This window comes from Delphinapterus leucas, chromosome 2, assembly GCF_059928025.1.
Source record: "Delphinapterus leucas isolate spDelLeu-1000000601 "Yukka" chromosome 2, BTC_Dleu_Yukka2, whole genome shotgun sequence".
NCBI lineage: Eukaryota > Metazoa > Chordata > Mammalia > Artiodactyla > Monodontidae > Delphinapterus > Delphinapterus leucas.
Window position 1 is genome coordinate 103,065,784 of NC_143130.1, and position 20,335 is coordinate 103,086,118.

At 38.3% G+C, this 20,335-nt stretch overlaps 1 protein-coding gene across 6 annotated transcripts in view; it reads left to right on the plus strand.

The window, feature by feature from the left end:
• AQR (aquarius intron-binding spliceosomal factor) overlaps positions 1-20,335 on the plus strand; it is a 138,105-nt gene that overhangs the window by 98,408 nt on the left and 19,362 nt on the right. For 2 of the 6 annotated variants that reach the window (XM_022587530.3, XM_089907396.1), the window contains one exon: positions 2,020-10,526. In XM_022587530.3, coding sequence (XP_022443238.2) covers positions 2,020-2,334 — 315 coding nt within the window. In that variant the 3' untranslated portion in view covers positions 2,335-10,526. Of the gene's footprint in view, positions 1-2,019; positions 10,527-12,142; positions 14,352-20,113; positions 20,211-20,335 lie in introns of those variants that run through there. The other 4 variants (XR_016392136.1, XM_022587531.2, XM_022587533.2 and 1 more) reach the window with 4 other exon arrangements.

The following is a 20,335-nucleotide window of genomic DNA, read 5'->3' on the forward strand; positions in this document are numbered from 1 at the left end:
AGTATGGTAAGTATGTATTCAACTTCTTTTAAGAAACTGCCCACCTGTCTTACAAAGTGATTGTACCATTTTATATTCCCACCAGCAATGTATGAGAGCTCACACACACTTACTATGTTTGGTCTTTTTATTTTAGCATTCCAGTAGGTGTGTAATGGTCTTGTTGTGGTTTTAATTGGCACTTCTCTAATAACAATTGATATTGAACATCTTTTCATGTGATTATTTACCATCTGCATATCTTTGAGGATGTGTCTGTTTAGGCCTCTCACTCACTTTTTTGGGTTGTATTATTGAGTTTTGAGAGTTTTAAAATTTATTCTGACTACAAGTTCCTCCTCAGATGTTTGTTTTATGAATATTTTCTCCTAGTCTGTGACTTGTTTTTTCATTTTTAAGTGTCTTTCAAAAAACAGTTTTAAATTTTGACAAAGTCCCAGCGTATCAAGTTGTTCTTTTGTGATTCATGCTTTTGATGTTCTAAAAGAACTTAGCCTGACCCAAAATTACAGGGTTTTTTTCCCCTAATGTTTTCTTCTAGAAGTTGTATAGTTTAATTTGCTGTTTAGAGGTATGGTACATTGTGGGTTAATTTTTTTTATATGGTGCGAGGTAAGGTTGCATTTTACTCATTTGTGTGTGGATATCCAGTTGTTTCAGCACCATTTCCTGAAAAGGCTATTTTTTCCCTCTGTTGACTTGCCTTGTCATTTTTTTTTTTTTTTGAGATTAAAAAAGCAGTTTTTCAAATTGAGATATAATTGACATATAATTTTAGTTTCAGATGTATAAAATAATGATTTGCTATTTCTATATATTGCAAAACAATCACCACAATAAATCTGATTAACATCCTTCACCACACAGAGTTACACTTTTTTTTTTTCTTATTTTGAGAACTTTTAGGATCTCACCTTGTTTTAGTAGAAAAATCAATTGGCCACGTATGTGAGAGTCTACTTCTGGGCTTTCTATTCTGTTCTGTTGATCTTTGCATCTTCCCTTTTTGCCTTTACTACACTACCTTTATTAGAGTTTCTTTATCGTAAATCTTGAAATTAGATAATGTGAGTCCTTCAGTTTTGTTATGTTTCAAAATGGTTTTGGCTGCTCTAGTTCCTTTGCTTTTCTGTATAAATTTTAGAATCAGCTTGTCTATTTCAACCCCCAGAAAAAGCATGTTGAGGTTTTGATTAGGATTTTGGAGTATTACTGCTTAGGATCAATTTGGGGAAATTAACATCTTAACAATATTGAGTCTTCTTTCCATGAATATGATCTCTCTCTCCACTTCTTTAGGTCTTCTTTGAATTCTCTCCTCAGTGTTTGGCAGTTTTCAGCATACAGGCTTTATACATATGTTGTTAGTTTTATTGCTAAGTATTTCACATTTTGTGCTGCCATTGTGAATACTACTTTAAAATTTTTTCAGTTTCCAACAAGAGAAACAGTTCCTGAAGAGAGAAACCCAGCTTTAGCTCCAGACTGCCATGGGGTAAAAGGGAAGCCAGGCATATAGAGCTGCTCCAGTGTTCTGGTTAAGTGGGAAAGGAGCCTTGTGCCCTGATGCTCTCTCCCTGCCATGGCCTTGTCTCAAGGCTTGGTTCCTTCTCACCCCTCACAGGGCCCCTTGATTGAAGTCGGTCCTTTCTTGAGTTGGTGTGGCAGTCAGTCCTAATCAGCCACTGTTTTTCCAGAGTGTTACAATAAATTCCTTTGCTAAAAAATTTAATAGCTTTTGATATTGTTTTTCTCCCTGAGGATGTAATATATGATCTCACCATTATTATCTGATATCTAGGCAGGCATATTCCATGGAGTCAGTAAAACTTAGGCCATTATCATCAGAGTTGTTACATCTGTAATATAACATGGCCAGCAGTGTTTTGGAGAATTCTAGAGTGACAGTATCAATTAGGAAGATAATGTGAGAAGTTACCTTTATAAGCCAGTGTCTTTTTATTTGGATTCTTTGACGTCTTCCCTCTCTCTCTCTTTCTTTTTTTTTTTTCTCTTTAGACTTTATTACAGCTACCACCTGCTATGCTAGAAGAAGGTGAAGAAGTTCAAAGTCAGGAAACAGAATTGGAAACAGAGGAAGAGGCCACGCCTGCTCAAGCTGACATTGTACCTAGTCTAACAGATACCAGCTCCAGTCAAGAAACCTCAGCCTCTCAGACTGAGACCATCCCCAGTCACACAGGAGACAGCTCCAGTTCAGAGGCCATCCCTACTGAATCCGAGATCACTGCTACTGTGGCAGAACCTGTAGCTGTACCAGCGGAGAATAACACCCCTCAAGATGCCACATCCGTCCCCAGAGAAACCAAGTAGCCAAACTGTAGCCCTTCTTAGGGAGGACATTTCATTTATAAAGTCTAGGTAAAGTTACCTTTTGTATTTTACATATTCTTCTGCCATTTTAATGGCACTAATTAATATTCAGTCCTTATTTTTGTTAGCTGATCTCAATGTTTGTCTTCTGGTATATATGAAAAAAGAATGTGTGTGAACAACTCCAACTTTATTTGTTCAGTCAGAAGAATAAATAACCATTCCTTTGATATTTTGATTATTAAATAACTATATCTATAATCATACCTACATTAAAAGAATTTTCTACAGAGTAATAGTTCACATTTTTAGTGAACTTTGCTAAAGAAAAGGACAAAATATACTGGAATTAACTACAAGTGACTTCAGGCAAGTGTCCAAATTGGGGAGGAAATTATTTCTTCTACCATAATGTAAGATGCTCAAGTCATGTTTCTTTCTATCCCTCCTTTCTTTGCTGTCTTCCTTGATGGAAAGGCATCAACACCATAGGATATAAGTTGCTCCGATCCATTAAAGAAGACATGCATTTCCTTCCCCCAAATCTCAGAATGTGTAAAATCACCTAGAATGTCTCTTTATTTTGGGGGCCACTCCAGGCCTAATGAATCAGAATCTCAGGGTTAGAGCCTAGGAACCTGCATTTTTATTTTTGCAGGTGCTACACAATTAATGTTTGAGTTGCTGGCCGAATGATATCAGATAAGGCTGGTGAGGCTGGGCCAAGATTTGTCATTCATCTAAGCAAGAAGGATCTGGCAGATCCATTTGGGCAGGAACAAAGGTCCAGGGTCCGGGTAGTGAAAATCAGTGAACTTAATTAATTCCTGTATTCAGGATGGATTTCTTCCAATGCAGAGCTTCTGAGTTTTCTGCCCTGTTTAGTTCTCTTGATAGATAACCAGCCATAAGGAGACCTTAAGGTAAAATGTGCTCCAGATTTGGGAAGGCATCTGTACTAGGACCTTGCTACTCAGGTGTGGTTTGCAAATCAGCAGCATCAGTGTTGCATTGAAATTTGTTAGAAATGCAAAAGTTTGGACTGTACCCCAGATCTGTTAAATCTCAGTCTGCATTACAGCGAAGTCCCCAGGTGATTCAAATGCACTTTGTAGTTTTAGAAGCGCTGTACTGAGATTACTGTGCCGTCCTCACATCAGTGAGAGGTTGAATGGTGATCCTATGATGGTAGAGTTTACAGTGAGTATGACTGTTTTCTGACAATGGACCTCTGATTATAAGGTCCCTGGGCATGGTGACCAGAGAAGAGATGAATATATGTATGTGGGAAGGGTGAACTTGCCCACTAGTTCTCTTCCCCATTCCCACATCTGCTAGAGTGGCTAAGGGGAGCATTTCCCCAAATCTAGTGCATCTACCTTTAGGCTTGACCGTGTCCAACAAACTTTTGAAGAATTAAGCAAGAATTGCACACTGCCAGTGACCAGACCAGTGCTTCTCATCTTGATATTTTGAAGCAGTGATGAATTCATGAGGAAATTAAACCCAGAACGTCAAGTCAATGATGTTTTTGAGTGACTAATGTTTGCTTAAGTTTACCAGTCTGTGGTGGATAAAATTTAGACTCCTGTCTTACAGTGCTTCTTGCAGCATCAACAATTGTGTTGGGTGGGGAAGGGGACGATGAAAGTGATGGGATAATAAGGGGAGTGAAATGCCAAGGAAACGAACGTAGGAAACCTAGGTCTGTTTGTTATCAGAGTTAGGATGGGGCCAAATGGTCTGTTACATAATTTCTCTGAGTATAAGAATTTGAAAGCAGGTGTCATGAGCATCTGTATGAGGACTTGCACTCAGAATTATTTTCATTTGTGAATATATAGTATCAGGCTAAGCAAGAGGGAAAGAAGCTTTACCATATTACTGTCTTTCCTGGAAAAGATTGATTTTTCCCTCTGCCCTTTAGAGGAAATGACTCATGAGACCTGCAACCAAAGTAAAGCAAAACTGTTGTGCTGCTTTCTCCTTAAATAAACCATTTTCCTAACACTGTATAACTCTGTCTAGCTGGGTGACTGAACGTTTTTCTCTGCTGCTTGGTTTTCTATCACACTAAAAAGAAAATTTTAACTGCAAGATGAATAACTCCTTTGCCTCTGTCAAATTAAGAAAGGGATGATGAAAGTGGGACTTGCATTATTTTAAATTGTTTATTCACTGGAAAGGCCAGTGAACTGCAGTTGACTATAGAATTGTGGAATTTTAAAGGAACTTAAGAGATCTTTTCTAATCTTAAATAATGAGGAAACTGAATCAGATGGTCTTAACCAGGGTGGCAACTGTGGGAGACTGGGGTAGAATCCAATCTATAGTCCAGGGCAGTTTTGTGCCTTTTTTTTTTTTTTAATCAACCACACATGAGTAATTGCTTCATAAATTCAAAATTTTTCCATTTGATTTGGGATTACTACAGACACAGGTATTCTAGCCAGGTGACCATTTCACATTAGTGTTCCCATTGCTCTCCATCCTGTTTTTCATATCTGAATATGTCGTGATTTTGGAGTTTATTTTTAAAAGCAGACCAAAAAGACACATGCCAAGAGAAAGAGCATGAAATGAAGCAATTCAAGTATTTAGACTTTTTTTCACAAAATGCTGAGTTAAGAAAGTACATTACCAGCAGTTGAGAATAAATAGCTCTATTGATTTGGGCAAATGAATGAGAAGATCTAAATATTATCAGGTCTCTTGAAGTTAGTGCAATGATAAAAGTTGATATTTTGCTAGATACTGAGAGAAATGGTATAAATGGGCCATTTGTGCTCCTATAAAAAATGAAGTTTTTATGATCAGGGGACAACATGATATTGTAAAACAGACTTTGGACTCATCCAGACCTGACTCAAATTTTACGTAATTTGCTCATCAGCGTTTGGTTTGACCTTGACAAAGTGTTATAACCTCTCTAAGTCACAGTTTTATCTACAAAACGGGGAAAAGATCTGTTTGTTTATGGGGTAATGTTTATGAAAACATTTTGCACCTGGTTGCTCGGTAAATACCAGTCCCACCCTCTGCATTTTCCCCCAAATCTTTGAGGCAGTGTAGGATATTGCCAGCCAGTCCTCTGACTTGAGTGCGTAGCTATGCTCCTATCCGGGGAGCGTGGAGGAGGATTAAGAAGGGAACACGTGGTGGCAGTTGACCTTTGAAGATCAAGGGTCAAATTTACTGATTGGAAACCTTGAAATCAGCCTATGGCAGCCTTGAGGATGGTCTCTGCTGAAATTAAAATTTCTAGCAGAACAGCATACCCAGATGGAGATAGTAGGTACCATTGTGCTTGGGATATATTGGTAGCATCAATTCTGTATCCTGTACTCCCCCACCCCGAGATCATCTATATTATTGCACTTACCTAGCTTGAATGTGCTTTTTCCTTTTTATCTTGTACTCACATGGTATTTTAGAGGTGTTTCTTCAATTAAAATAAGATAAAAAAGATTTTTTAAAGAACGCTGACCCTTTTGCATGCACCAGAAGAGCAGTTAAAAACAAGCAGTGCCTTGCTTCCTGTGAAAAATGCTTGGCAGTTAGCCTATGTAATTATGAAGCAATCATGTTAATAGATGTTTAAGAATAATACAACTGGAGCTGTACAGAGCCAAGGATGGAAATGAGCACATGAGACCATTTTTTCTTTATCTATTGCTATTCTTCAGTGCCCGAGAAGGGGTTTAATTCAGCGGTAACCAGAAGCTTTGGACACTTTTTTCCTTCATAGGGACAACCCTGAGCTCAGTCCCCTGGAGCATGACTCAGAATGCAGCACAGTTACTGCTGGCTGCCAGCTTTATTGCCAGCTCTACCTTTTGGCTTACACTTATTTCACTAGCTACTTAAACTTCTGCACTTACATATGAAAGATGGCTAATCCCAGTATTTCTCAACATAATGTTACAAAACCACCCGTCTTCAAAAATACTTTGAAAAACATGTTCCATGGTCAAATAAGTTTGAGGAACACAATTAATTTTCACTCCCCATTTGCAGAATAACAATGCATTGTTAGCTAATTAAAGGTTCCTTCCTGGAGGAAAAAATCATGTTAACTTTGTTTAATCTAGCATTTGATTATCCCAAGCTTATTTGACCATAGAACTCTTTTTCTTTTTTTTTTTTTTTAAATAAGACATTCTAGAGAACTAGTTCCTCAGAACAGTTTTGGAGCCAATATTTTTACATTAGCAAGTGAACTTTGATTCCCCCTTAGAAAATTAAGGGGATAAGAATATACCAGCCCCAATATGCTACTTTGTCATAAGGATTATTTTGAGCTGAAGGCACTTGAGAAACAGCAGATACAGGAAGTATTCTCTGTCCTTGTGCTTCTGCCTAAAAGCAGGGCATAAATTTCCCTTTGTAAAGATGACATATATTTCCATTTGTAAAGGTATCCCCTCTCTCCTGTACCAGGAAGAAGACAACAACCCTTATCACGCGACACAGAGATGATGCTGTGAAATGAGTCTGCAAAAAAAAACCCTTACTAAGATGACCCTTATCTTCCATTAATTTCCCCGTGTATTTACTTTCCCACAATCTACCACCCCTAAAAGCCCAAACTCCCCCCCCTTTTTTTTGCCTATTCTCCATAATTTATTGTCCTTTGTTAAAATGATATATAAGCTTCAAAGCCTAACAGTTTTGGGGGGAGTTTTTACTTTTCTGTGTAGCCCCCTGGAAGTAAAGTTAAAAACATCAATTAAATTTGCATGCTGTTTCTCCTATTAATTTGTCTTTTGACAGTTTAATTCACAGGCCCCAGGTACAGACCTAAGAAGGTAAAGTCTTCCCTCCCCTACAAAAATAAGACTTTAATACATCGTTTTTCCATTAAGTAACCAGAGGCTAAAGTAGCATAGCTGAAGAAGAACGTAGAGGTGAAGTGATTTGGACAAAATGTCATATTATAGTGTAATTAACTGTTGAGTGTCACATGGTATTAATAGCAACATCCTGAAAATACAAATGAATAAAAGTTTGATCAATGTACCATGACATTCGTTCGTGTGAGCCTTCTAAGAAAAGGTCCCTGAGCATTCTCTGTTTACATTTTAATTTTAGAGTCCAGGATTTCACACTAACCTTTTCTCATTTCTTACTGTGCAGTAAAAGGACAGTCCGTATTTCCAGTGTGTCTTGTTTTCTCAGCTCTCTAAATGTTTGTTTTCTTTAAAAGTCTGTTTCAGAAGGGGAAAAGATTTAGCATGGTAAATAGGGGTGGACAAGAAATAATAGAAGAAAATTTAGGCAAATATGAAGAAAATTTCCTTAAAGAAGAATGTAAGATAAAGGACCCCAAAAGTTACCTTGCATAGGACATGTTGAATTCTCTCTTGGTTGATCTCCAGAGATAATGGTCCCCACCATCCTCTTTCTCTCTATCTTTGACTTACGTCGTACATTCACACAACACTCTTCTTGCAGTAAATCTAAGTGCAAGAACCTCAGTGGTAGCTGCTTCTCCTTGGGAGATACCTTGTTTAATATAAATGTCTCTTTTGAGAAACTGATTTTATTGACCTTTTTAAAAAAGTCAAGAGTTCTTGATAGGAAGTGGTCGTATAAAATATTATCTTTTTCTACTCTCATTCATTGGTTCATTTTGAGGGGAGTTTTCTTCTGGTTTTTAGTTCAGTTATTTACAATAAATGTGGTTACTGTATTATGGTATTTTCATTACCCATTTTAATCTTCTAGTAGCACTTTCCAGTGCTGATTTCTTCTATAATCCCAGACTTCCCCAAGAATAGTAGTGGAACAAGAATAGAGCTAGTTAATTTGCATTTTATTTTGCTGGTTGACTACTTTTCACAGAAGTGAATTGAATTAAAAATAGTAAAAAGTTGGGGCTTCCCTGGTGGCGCAGTGGTTGGGAGTCCACCTGCCTATGCAGGGGACACTGGTTCGTGCCCCGGTCCGGGAGGATCCCACATGCTACGGAGCTGCTGGGCCTGTGAGTCATGGCTGCTGAGCCTGCGAGTCCAGAGCCTGTGCTCTGCAATGAGAGAGGCCACAACAGTGAGAGGCCCGCGTACTGCGGAAAAAAAAAAAAAATAGTAAAAAGTTGGAAGGTGTCTTTGAAACGATCTAATTCTTTTGCATTCATAGACTGAGTACCTACTGTATGTCAGGCAACAATGCCATAGTTCATAGGTGAGAACACTGAGGCATTGGGTTGTTTGCCTAGGACACTATGGTTAGTTGAACTGGGACCAGAACCACCATCTGACATTCAGGCAAATTCCTTACCTTGCTGTTCTTTAAACTTATTTGCTTGAAACAAATCAAAGTGGAAGGAGCAACACTTAATATTTCACAGATGAGTAAGAGAAGCCTACTAAAGAATTCCTCTCAGGTTTAGAATACCAGAGAGGAGACCAGGTTGCCAAAATCAGGATAGGAAATAAGAGGTCTATGAAAAAATATGCTTTAATGTTACAGTGCTTATACTTACAGGTGAAAGCCAAATTAATACTTGTTTTGGATTGAAAAAGGTATGAGAAACATATAATGAGGAGGGGCTATAGTAAGTAGTATTTAAGTGCCAAAATGTGAATTATCCTAACGCTGTTTTAGTTTTAGGCAAAGTCAGAACAGTTTAAATAACAACAGTTTTAAACGAATGTAATATATGATAAGGGAAAAGTTAGAATTTACCAAGACCTGTACTTTAAGTTGCCATTATAGGCAAACCTCAGAGATATTGTGGGTTCATTCCAGCCTGCTGCAATAAATTGAATATCACAATAAAGAGAGTCACACTAATTTTTCAGTTTCCCAGTGCATATAAAAGTTATTTTTATACTATATTGTAGTCTATTAAGTATGCTAAATAGTATTATGTCTAAAAAGGCATACATACCTTAATTTAAAAATAATTTATTGCAAAAAAAAATGCTAACCATCATTTGAGCCTTCAGCGAGTCATAATCTTCTTGCAGTAATAACATGCAGGATCACAGATCACCATAATAAATATAACAATAATGAAAAAGTTTGAAATATTGTAAGAATTACCAAAATGTGACACAGAGACACAAAGTGAGTAAATGCCCATGGGGAAGTGGCACTGATAGACTAACTTGACACAAGGTTGCTTCAAACCTTCAATTTGTTAAAAACATAGTATCTACAAAACACAATAAAGTGAAGTGCAATAAAATGAGGAATGCCTGGTTCAGCCTTCCAGTTTAACTCTACCTGCCGCAAACCCAACGTTAGCACATTTGGGAGCTGAAAAGAACATCTGTGTGAGCTAAAGTTCCCAGGAGCAAGCGTCTGTTTCTAAAACAACTCAAAGCAAGATGCTCTTAATGCAATTACAGAAGTCAGCTGTGGTTTTTTAGAGGTCGCCATTGCAACTCTTGGTCTAGTTGGGCTCATTAAATGAATGGGCTCATCTGAGCAAGTAGAGAATGTGTTTCCTCTGCAGAAATATAGTCGTAGCTTTGGTGAAAAGACTCATGAATGTCAACTGTCATTGACACTTGAGAAATTAAATTGGTCAAGTGGTTCTCTTAAATTGACATGGTACTATGAATATTGGGCATGGGTAGTTTGGCCTGCTTTTGAGCTACATAAAAATGGAATCATACAAAATGTACTTTTTTTTGTCTGCCTTCTCAAATAGATTGTAATGACATGAGGTAGGAATCAAGATTAACTGAGCACTATTTATTAGATCATTCTTTCCCTCAACACTATACTGTAATCTTTGTCATAAATCAAGTAATTGTATATGTGTGGGTCTGTTTCTGGAATTGTTCCATTGGTATAGTTTTCTTGTGCCAACATTTAACTGTTTTAATTACTGCAGCTTTACATTAAACCTTGACATCTGGTTGTGTATTCTCCCTTAGCTATATTCTTCAAGATATTGGCCACTCTTAATCTGTGTATACACTTTAGAATCATCCTGTCACTTCTAAAAAAAAGCGAAAAAATACTTGCTTGGATTTTTATTGGGATTGTATTGATTCTATAGGTCAATCTGGAGGAAAACTGATGTCTTTATCATTTAGGAATATGGTGTTTCTTTCCATTTACTTAAGCATTCTTTAATCTCAATAATGTTTTGTAGTTTTCTAGATAAAGGTTTTGGCCATCTTTTGTTAAATTTATTCATTTTTTATGCTACTATAAATGGTACTTTTAAAACTACATTTTATTATGTTTTGTCATTATTTGTTACTGGTATATAGAGATACAGTATCTTTCTTGTATATTGCCCTGGTATGTAGTGATCTTGTTGAATTCACTTATTATAGTATGACAGTAGATTATTTTGGGTTATCTACATACATAATTATGTCATCTGTGAATAATGGTAGTTTTATTTCTTCTTTTTTGATCATTATACTTCTTATTTCCTTTTTAATCTCTGTGCCTTTTACTTCCCTTTTCTGCTTATTGGCTTATTGAAGACCTCCAGTACAGTGTTGAATGGAGGCAATCAAAATGAGTATCTTTGTTTCCCCCGAATCTTAGGGACAAAGCTTTTAATATTTCACCTATTGCTATAGGTCTTTGTGATACCCTGTATCAGATTTTAAGAGTTTCCGTCTATGCCTAATTTGCCAAGTGTTGTTGTTGTCATTGTTTTTAACATGAATGGATGTTGAAATCTCACAAATACTTTTTCAGTGTATCCTCAACATGATTATATGCTTTTTCTCCTTTATTCTGTTAATGTGGTGAATTGCATTGGTTTATTTTTCAGCCTTTTTTTTCTTTTTTAATTTAGTTTTGGCTGTGTTGGGTCTTCGTTGCTGTGTGCGGGCTTTCTCTAATTGTGGCAAGCGGGGGCTGCTCTTCGTTGTGGTGCGTGGGCTTCTCATTGCGGTCGCTTCTCTTGTTGCGGAGCACGGGCTCTAGGCGCGCAGGCTTCAGTAGATGTGGCACACAGGCTCAGCAGTTGTGGCTCGCGGGCTCTAGAGAGCAGGCTCAGTAGTTGTGGCGCACGTGGTTAGTTGCTCTGCGGCATGTGGGATCTTCCCAGACCAGGGCTCGAACCTGTGTCCCTTGCATTGGCAGGCAAATTCTAACCACCAAGGAAGTCCCTTGGTTTATTTTTCTATTGATTTTTTTTTTCTTCTCGTCATGGGCCAAAATTGCTACTCTTTACATGCCGAATAAATTTTTAGTTGAATACTGGAAATTACAAATGCTATGTTGTTGAATGTTTGGATTTTGTTGTCTTCCTTTAAAGACTGTTGAAGCAGTCTTTATTAGCAGGCAGTGACTTGTGGGTATTAGCTGACCTTTCTGATGTTTGTTTTTAAGCTTTGTTACACAGGTATAGAGTACTTTACTCTAGGACTAGTTTAGCTCTTTCACTAAATTGTGACCTTTCTGTGGTCACTGCCCCAGGTGTTAAATGAGGTGTCTCTACTCGAGCTGGTAGAAATTTAAACCTTGATTTTCATCAAGGTGAGCTCTGGGAAATGTTTAGCTTATAGCTCCCAGGCAGTTGTTATTCAATTGACTTCATGGAGTTTCACACTGTGCATGTATAGATTAGTATTCAGCCAAAGACTTGAGGGGACCCCTCTTCAGACTTCTGGAGTTCTTCCTATGCATAACTCTCTCCTTTCATAGACTCTGCCCCCAAATTCCACCCAGCTCAGCCTCCTCACGTTTTAGTTCCTAAAGTCGGTGAGACTGCTGGGCTTCTACTTAGGTTCTCCTTCCCTGTGCTGCAGTTTGGAAATTACCTCTCCGCAAAAAGCCAGGGCAATCACAGGGCTCACCTTGTTTTGTTGTGTTTCCTTTCTTTCAGGGATCAAAGACCTTTGCTGCCTGTTGTTCAACGTCTGAAAATAGTTGCTTCGTATATTTTGTCCAGTTTTCTAGTTGATTTTAGTGGGATGATGAGTTACTACTTCATGAGCAGAAGCAGAGGTTCTCACATTGATTGGTTTTTCAAATATTCAAGTGACCTCACATTCCTAATAATTTTAAAATAATTGCTGTATTGTTACTAATATTTTTATTAGGATTCTTGCATCTGTGAGAATTATAGAGATTGGTCTATAATTATTAAGATGATGATGATATTACTTTTATCAGATTGGGTATCTAGATTATGCTCACCTTATAAATTGAGTTGAAAGTATTCTCTCCTTCTTCTTTTACTGGAAGAGATTTTGTAAAAGTGGTATTATTTCTTTTTTTAGCATTTGGAACAATTTACCAGTGAAGTCATCTAAGCCTGGAGATCTCTTTGTGAGGTTTTAAATTTCAGATTTAATTTATTAAATGGTATAAGACTATTCTGTTTCTTGTTGTGTTGGTTTTGGTAAGTTGTGTTTTTATAGGAATTTGTCCATTTAAGCTGAATTTTAAAATTTATATGGGCAAAAGTAATGTATAATAACTTTTCAGCACAGCTTTAGCTATATCGTGCACATCCCATATCATGTTTTCATTAACATCCAGTTCAAGATGTTTCCTAATTTCCATTGGGACTTTTTTAAACACATTTTTTCATTTTCTTTGAAAATGTTTTGGAGCTTAATAGAGGTGGTGGTTACACAAACTTGTGAATGCACTAAATACCACTTAATTGTTCTCTTTAAAATGGTTAACTTTGTTATGTGAATTTCACCTCAATTTAAAAAAAAAAACAAGAATGCCTTTTAAGAAGTGGGTTTCTTAATTTCCAAGCATTTGGGCATCTTTCTTATCTTTTTGTTATTAACTTCTAGCTTTGTTCCACCATGGTCAGAGAAGTACTCTGAATGAAGAAAATCCCTTGAAATTTGTCAGGACTTTTATGGTACATGTTTCACATGTACTTGAAAAGATTGTGTATTCTGTAGAAGTTAGGTACCATCATATGTATATACACACATATAACTTAGTGTTAATAAATTGTTAATTATTTGTTCAAATCCCTTATATTCTCACTTTTTGCCTGCTTGTTCTATCAGTTACTGAGAGAGGTGTGTTTTTAAAAAAATCTGAGTGTGTTATAGGCTTATTTCTTCTTTTAGTTCTATCAAGTTTTGCTTTGTGTATTTTGAGACCATGTTATTAAAAGCATACAAACATAGAATTATTATATACCTTCTTGATGGATGGATTTTTTCAGTTATTTAGAAATGTCTCTCTTTAAGTCTAGATATGCTTCTGGCCTTGAAGCACTAGCTTGTCTAACATTAATATAGCTATACCAGCTTTCATTTGGTTGCTTTTTGCATGGCATATTTTTTCCATTCTCCTACTTAAACTTTCTAGGTCCTTCCTGTTGTAAGTAACATATCCTTAGGTTTAGGATTTGATTTTACCTATTTATAAGTAATACGTTGAAGACACGAGACTTCTGGGTGAGAAGCAAAAGGCTGCATCACTCACAGAACAGCAAGCAGCATGGGCATCAGCATGTTTGTTTGCATCAGTTCCTCTTGCTTCCCGAGTCCCACAGAGGTGACCTGGAGGGCCCTAACGCGTCCCTGCGTAGTCATGGGTTGTGTTATAGGAGAGGAACACTGGGGAATCCCCCACTTTTACAGTAAGCAGCAAGCAAACCTGTTTGTTGTCCCAGAGGGAGGTGTGTCCTCACCCCTCAAGGTTTCTTGCTGCAAACTCAGCCCTCTTGGGAAATGACCTGAGTGAAGAGCAGCCTTGTATTCTTGACACATCCACCAAGAGTGTGTTGGGATACTCTGTGAACTTATTTATTTCTCCTTGTAATTCTGTCAATTTTTGTATGATGTATTTTGAGACTATTTTATTAAAAATATACATATTTAGAATCATTATACCTTCCTGATCAGCAGACTTCTTTATCATGAAAAAATGTCCCTCTTTAACTCTAGTAATGCTTCTTGCCTTAAAGTCTACCTTCCCTTATATTAGTTTTAACTACACCAGTTTTCCTTGGGTTAGATTTTTCATGCTGTATCTTTTTCCATCCTTACTCAGTCTTTCTGTGTCCTTATATTTAATTTTTTTCTTTTGTAAGCAACATGTATAATTAATATAACCTTTGTCTTTAGAGTAGATCATTTTAATTTTATATAATTATAAAATTTTTATTTTATAATTATATAAAATTATATTTTTATTTTATATAATTATAAAATTATATAAATTATATTTGGGTTTATTTTAATTATAAAATTATATAAATTATATTTGGGTTTATTTTAACCATTTTACTCTCCTGTGTTTTATGTTCACTTTTCTCATCTTTCTTGCCTTTCTTTGGATATATAAAGTATCCGTTATTATTTTATTTTTCCCATTCTTTTAGTTTGTTAATAACACTTTTTTTTTTTTTGGCCCCTGCTCAGCTTGTGGGATTTTAGTTCCCCAACCAGGGATTGAACCCGGGCCCTTGGCAGTGAAATCACCAAGTCCTAACCACTGGACCCCCAGGGAATTCCCAATAATACATTCTTTTTACCTGTTATCTTCAAAAGTACAACAGGCATTCTTGACTTATCACGGTCTACTAAAAATTAATACCTGTTCCACCTCTCACATGATACTAAGACTTTGTAATACTGATTTTATTAAACCCCTCCTACTTTGTGTTATTATTGTTCTACATTTTATTTCTACATAAATTTTTGTAGAAATTTTTCTACACTCCAATAAAAACATTATTATTGTTTTGCAAGTTAATATTTATTTTGATTAACCCATACATTTACCCTTTCCATTGCTCTTCTTCATATATCTTTATTTTTCATCTGGAAAATTTTCTTTCCTTATGAAGAGTTAAATCCGTTTAATATTTCCTTCAGTGTAAGTGTGCTACTGACAAATGTCTCTCAGTTTTTGTTTATCTGTTTCACCTTTGTTTTTGAAGGATATTTTCCCATGTATCTAAACTGTCAATTATTTTCTTGGGGCACATAAAAAATGTCATTTTATTTTCTTCTACTTCCATCTCTCTTTGGAAAAGTCAGGTGTCAGTCTTTTGTTGCTTCTTTCAAAATGATATCTCTTTTCTCTAGCTGTTTTTTACAATTTCTAACTTTGTTGTTGATTTTTAGCAGTTTACCTAGGATGTGCCATGGTGTGCGGTCTGGTTGTTTTTTACTCATCTACCTTCCACCCCACTAATCCTATCTTCTGCTCTGCTCTATTTGCTGTTAAAGCTACCTATTGAGTGCTACTATTAGTTTTTGCATTTTCCACCTCCATAATTTTCATTTTATTCTCTTTTAACAAATTCCATTTCTCCGTCTTGTAATGTATTTTCTTGAACATATTAATCACAGTGGTTTCGGTGTGTCTGATAACTCCAGTATCTGGATTACCTGTCTGTGTTTCTGTTGCCTGTTTTTCTCTCAGTCCTTCCTGTTTCTTGCTATGCCTGGCAGTACTTTAATGAATGTCTGACATTGTATGTGAAACATTGCACAGGCTCTGGATGATGTTTTCTCCCTCCAGAGAGGATTTACCCTCTCCTCTCACAGGCAGCCTGGAGGCAGATCACCTCAATCCAGTTGGGGCCACATCTCTCCCAGGCTGGTGTGCTGTCTTTGGGAAGGTCAGTCTAGTTCTGGCTCGCTCTTATTCCTAGGGTGTAACCATCTAGACAGACATCCCAGCTGAGGGCCTGAGATATTTTGGGGGGATCAGTCCTTTTGGGTAGGTTCCAAATTCAGTTTTTGTCTCCATAGCATTATGAAATTGCTAAATATTCTGCTTTGCTTTTTCAGCCGCTTTCTGTTTGGCTCTAAGCCTCTTGCCTGCACAACTTAATCAGTAAATAACTTGAAGAAAACTTATGCTGATGTTGGGATCACATTTTTGCACCCCTCTTCTCTAGGATCTTGATTCTACATGTCCTAACTGCCGTGGCAGCTTCAAACTTCAATTTTTATCTTCCCAGCCCCATCAAATTACTGCTAACTTCTCAGCCATTTGCCCTGCACCGAGAATTGCCAAATGCCCTGTCTTATTCCATGTGGGTTGCTATAACAAAAATACCATAAACTGGGTGGCTTAAGCAACACACATTTATTTCTCACAGTTCTTTAGGAAGCCTAAGATCAAGGTGCTGGCAGTTTTAGGTCAGGTGAGAGCCAACTCCGTGGTTCATAAAGGACCACCTTTTCTCTGTGACCACACACGTTGGAAAGAGGGCAAGAATGTTCTCTGGGGTCCCCTTTATAAGGACACTAATCCCATCCACGAAGGATCCACCCTCATAATTTAATTATTTCCTAAAGGCCACACCTCCAAATATCATCACATTGTGAGTTAGGATTTCAACGTAAGAATTTTGTGAGTATACCCATTCAGTCCATTGCATGCCCCTAGGGGTAAAGCAGTGTGCAAAAACTTGGGATCACCTCAATAAGTCGCCTCCCCTCAAGTCCTGGCTATCTCGGCAGGTTTCTAGTGCCTTCAAACAGATTTTTTTCTCAATTTCTATCCAGCTTTTTCAGTTGTTCTTGGTGAGGATTGGTCAGGCCATTGCATCACAGCTGGACTGGACCACATTTGAAAAACACTGATTTAATGCCTTTCTGTACCTATTTTGTAATGTCTCATTTCCCTTACTGAACTCTAAGTCTCTAGAGAATTACCATTAATCCTCAGGTTGATCAGACTGCCTCATTCCTGATACCACTGACTCTTCTTTTCATCAAGGAATGTTTAGACTCCACCTGCAGGTATAGCCTTATCCTTGACCTTTAACCAATCCTGGGACTCATTAGAAGAAGGTGAAAGAAAGACATGTAAGGCTAGCTCTGTGATCCACAGCTTCAGGTCACCCCTGCTACCAGATGGGCTCAGAGCATATTCATTAGACACGGGCAGTTCCAGGTTTTGGTGGGCCCAAAGTGTATACAAATTTAAGAGCCATATTTAAGAAAAAGGATGCAAAATTATGAACACAAAATTAGGTATAAGGTTTTGGAAGGGGCCATGCAAGAGAGGAGTCTTGAAACTTAACCTTCATTAGCTTCGTACTAACTCTCTCTGGTGTTGGTTTAAATTTGGGGTCCTAGCTTTCTTTCTCCACCATATTTAAACCCCTATCTTAAGGAGCAACTACTCTAGAATTGTTTCTTTCACACAAGGTTTGGGGTTCTGACATGGAGTTGGGTTCTATTTCTTTACCTGGCCTATTTCCCTGAAAGTGGCTGGCAGGAAGGAGTGTCCTAAGGTCCTCCAGAAATAAGAACCATGGAGCCAGGAAAAGGAGGCTCAGAATCAATGAGAGACACTGAAGATAGACTTTCAGACAAAATATTAAAGATGTTTACTGAGTATTTACTATATGCTAAATACTGTGCTTTTAAATGCCTTCTCTCATTTAATTTTCTCAACCCTGAGGCTTTGGTATTACTTTGAAATCTCCACGGTACAGATGAGAAAACTTCTCTAAGCCTTATTTGTCCAAAGTAACAAAATTTATAAGTGAGAGAACTGGGATTTGAGCTTCGAGTCCAAAGTCCATCATTCTCTAAACTGTTTCAGAATATAACCACAGAGGCCTTGCTCAGAGGGGGGTTGTATTGTCTGTGACGATACTGGAAACGTTGCTTTATGATGTGGAGTTCAGGACACGTTGGAAATCTACTTTTCTCTCTGTTTGCTGGAGATGATAATGTTTTGCTTATAACAGCCATAGAGTTTGCTTCAGGCAGGTCCTCTTTGGTTCAGTCACCATGGATATGAATTTATTTACATCATTTGTATTTAAGCATTTTTTAGTTATTTGTGAATCGAGTGTCAGAGAACTCTCCTTGCCATTTATTCCTAACTTGTACCATAGTGCGCTTAATTTAAAATATCATAGAGGGATACAGACTCATGATCATTTCATTATTAATTACCAGAAGAGTCAGTATTCCTCTAGCACCAGAAGAGAAACCCAACAAACACTATTTCATCTTAGGAGGATCTGGAGTCGTACTGCTGCCTTTTGTCAGCTCTGCTTATGTAACTGGGAAGAAGAGCACTTATCACTGTTCAACAGACTTTTTCTCAGACAGGGCCTGGGTGTGCAGCACCCTGCCAAGTTCCCCATTAGTTTTGGAGAAAAGCCATTCGTATTCTGAAATTGCAAATCAGCGAGGCAATCACCACACAGAAATAGCCCCCATGAAAATACAGCAGTGCTATATTTGAATCCTTAATCATGTATATTTATAGACCTGAGTTTAGTTCTATTTGGAAATTTTCACATTATACAGTAACATTGTGATTACCCACATGCTCAGAGGGTGAAGGGGGATGGGATGTTTGATCCACTTAAATTTTCTGAGTAATGGGGAGTTAGTCACAAAGAACTTTTCTGTCTATCTTTTGCTGAATGCCTTTCAAAAATTGCTTTGGTAGGCTCATAAGGAGATCAGAAAGCCACCTATGAGGTATTGGGGGTGGGAGGAGTAGGGAAGTGTGTCCTCACCAGATTTGTCACTGACATATAGAAATCCACCATTAGAGATTCAGTTTTGTGGCTTAGGATCTGTTCCCACAGTGAGACGAAAAGTACTTGGGTTGGCCAACGCATTGCACATATTAGTGTTTATTAGCACATTTCCTGAGAGAAGATTTGAAAAGATGTAGGGTACCTGAGGGCCTGTGGTACCTGGAGTTAGCAGTTCACCTGTTTCCAAATGCTGCCCAGGGCCAGGCCTGTGGGTGACCGTCTGCCCTTCTTCAGGGAATACTCATCCCTGATCTGTGTGACTCAGATTCTGTGGGCTCCTCAGACCTGCTCCTGTGACATTCACTGTCTTCCTGTGTCCTAGGCACTCATGCTGGTGAGGGAAGGCCCCACTGAGCAAATGCTGGAAGAGGGTGAGGCAGAGAGAATAGCAGTGGAAGGCCCCGACCCAGGACATGGCCCAGGTGTTTAAGACAGGTGGGGGGGGGGGTGTGCCAGGCAGACCTAAATTAGAAATCCCTAAAGGAGCTCCGCCGCTCACTCACTGGGTGACCCTGACCCACATCGCTTTAGTTTCCTCATCTGTGTAATTGGGATAATAAGACTTTCCTTGAAGAGTTGTCATAAGGATTAAGTATGTGGAGATACAGGATTGACTAGTATAATGCCAGACCCATAGTGGGAACGCAGTAAATCATAGCTGTCATTACCATGATTATCATCTACCTGAATGGTGGTGTTACCACATGATGTTATAGTTCCTCCGCTTCTGTCATACGTTGGTTTAGCAGAACAATGTCAGGGAACAACACATGCGACGGGGCTGCTGTCATCTGGCTCTGACACAGAGCAGGCGTGATCTGGGGAAAAGACCTGAGATGATGACAGTGATGGTGATGATGGTGGTGTTTACTGAGTATTTACACATCAGATGCTGTGGTATGTGTTTTACACAGATGGTTACAATTTGACTCTCACAACCACCCCAGGGCAATAGATTTCCTGTTTTATAGATGAGGACATCGAAGCTTAAAGTAATTAAGAAACCCATTCAAGGTTGACACAGCCAGTAAGTGGTGGAGCCAGGATTTGAACCAGGATATTTGAGTACGGGCCCTATAACTGTGACTGGTTCGTGCGTGGAGGTGCTACCCAGAAGGGCAGACCCACGTTTTGGGAAAGGGGAGGGGGCGGCTGGTGTGTAGAGTTCTGTGCCACCAGGAAACAAGGTGGAGGCTCTGGGGGAGTGGAGAGGGGCCTGCTGAGAGGAAGCAGGCACGGAGTCCATTTTCATCTGTTCCTGAAATACGTGTAGTGGGTGAGCAGCTCACTCTGGCCTCTCAAATTAGCAAAAGCACCACTTGGCTTTCTGAAATGTATTTCTAGTGGCGGTGGTGCCCTGACAGAGCCTCACGTGTTGCTGCTGGGCAAGCTCTACCTATCCTTTGGCACCATGGACGGCAGCATCACTGATGGACAAAAGGTATTCAAGGAGCATTCATTCCCCAACCCCACGCTGCTCTTAAGATGTGATTGCTTTTATTAGTAAAACACATAACGGGTTCACTCACATCTGTTCTGAAGGTGAAAAACCAGCTCCTCCTCAAT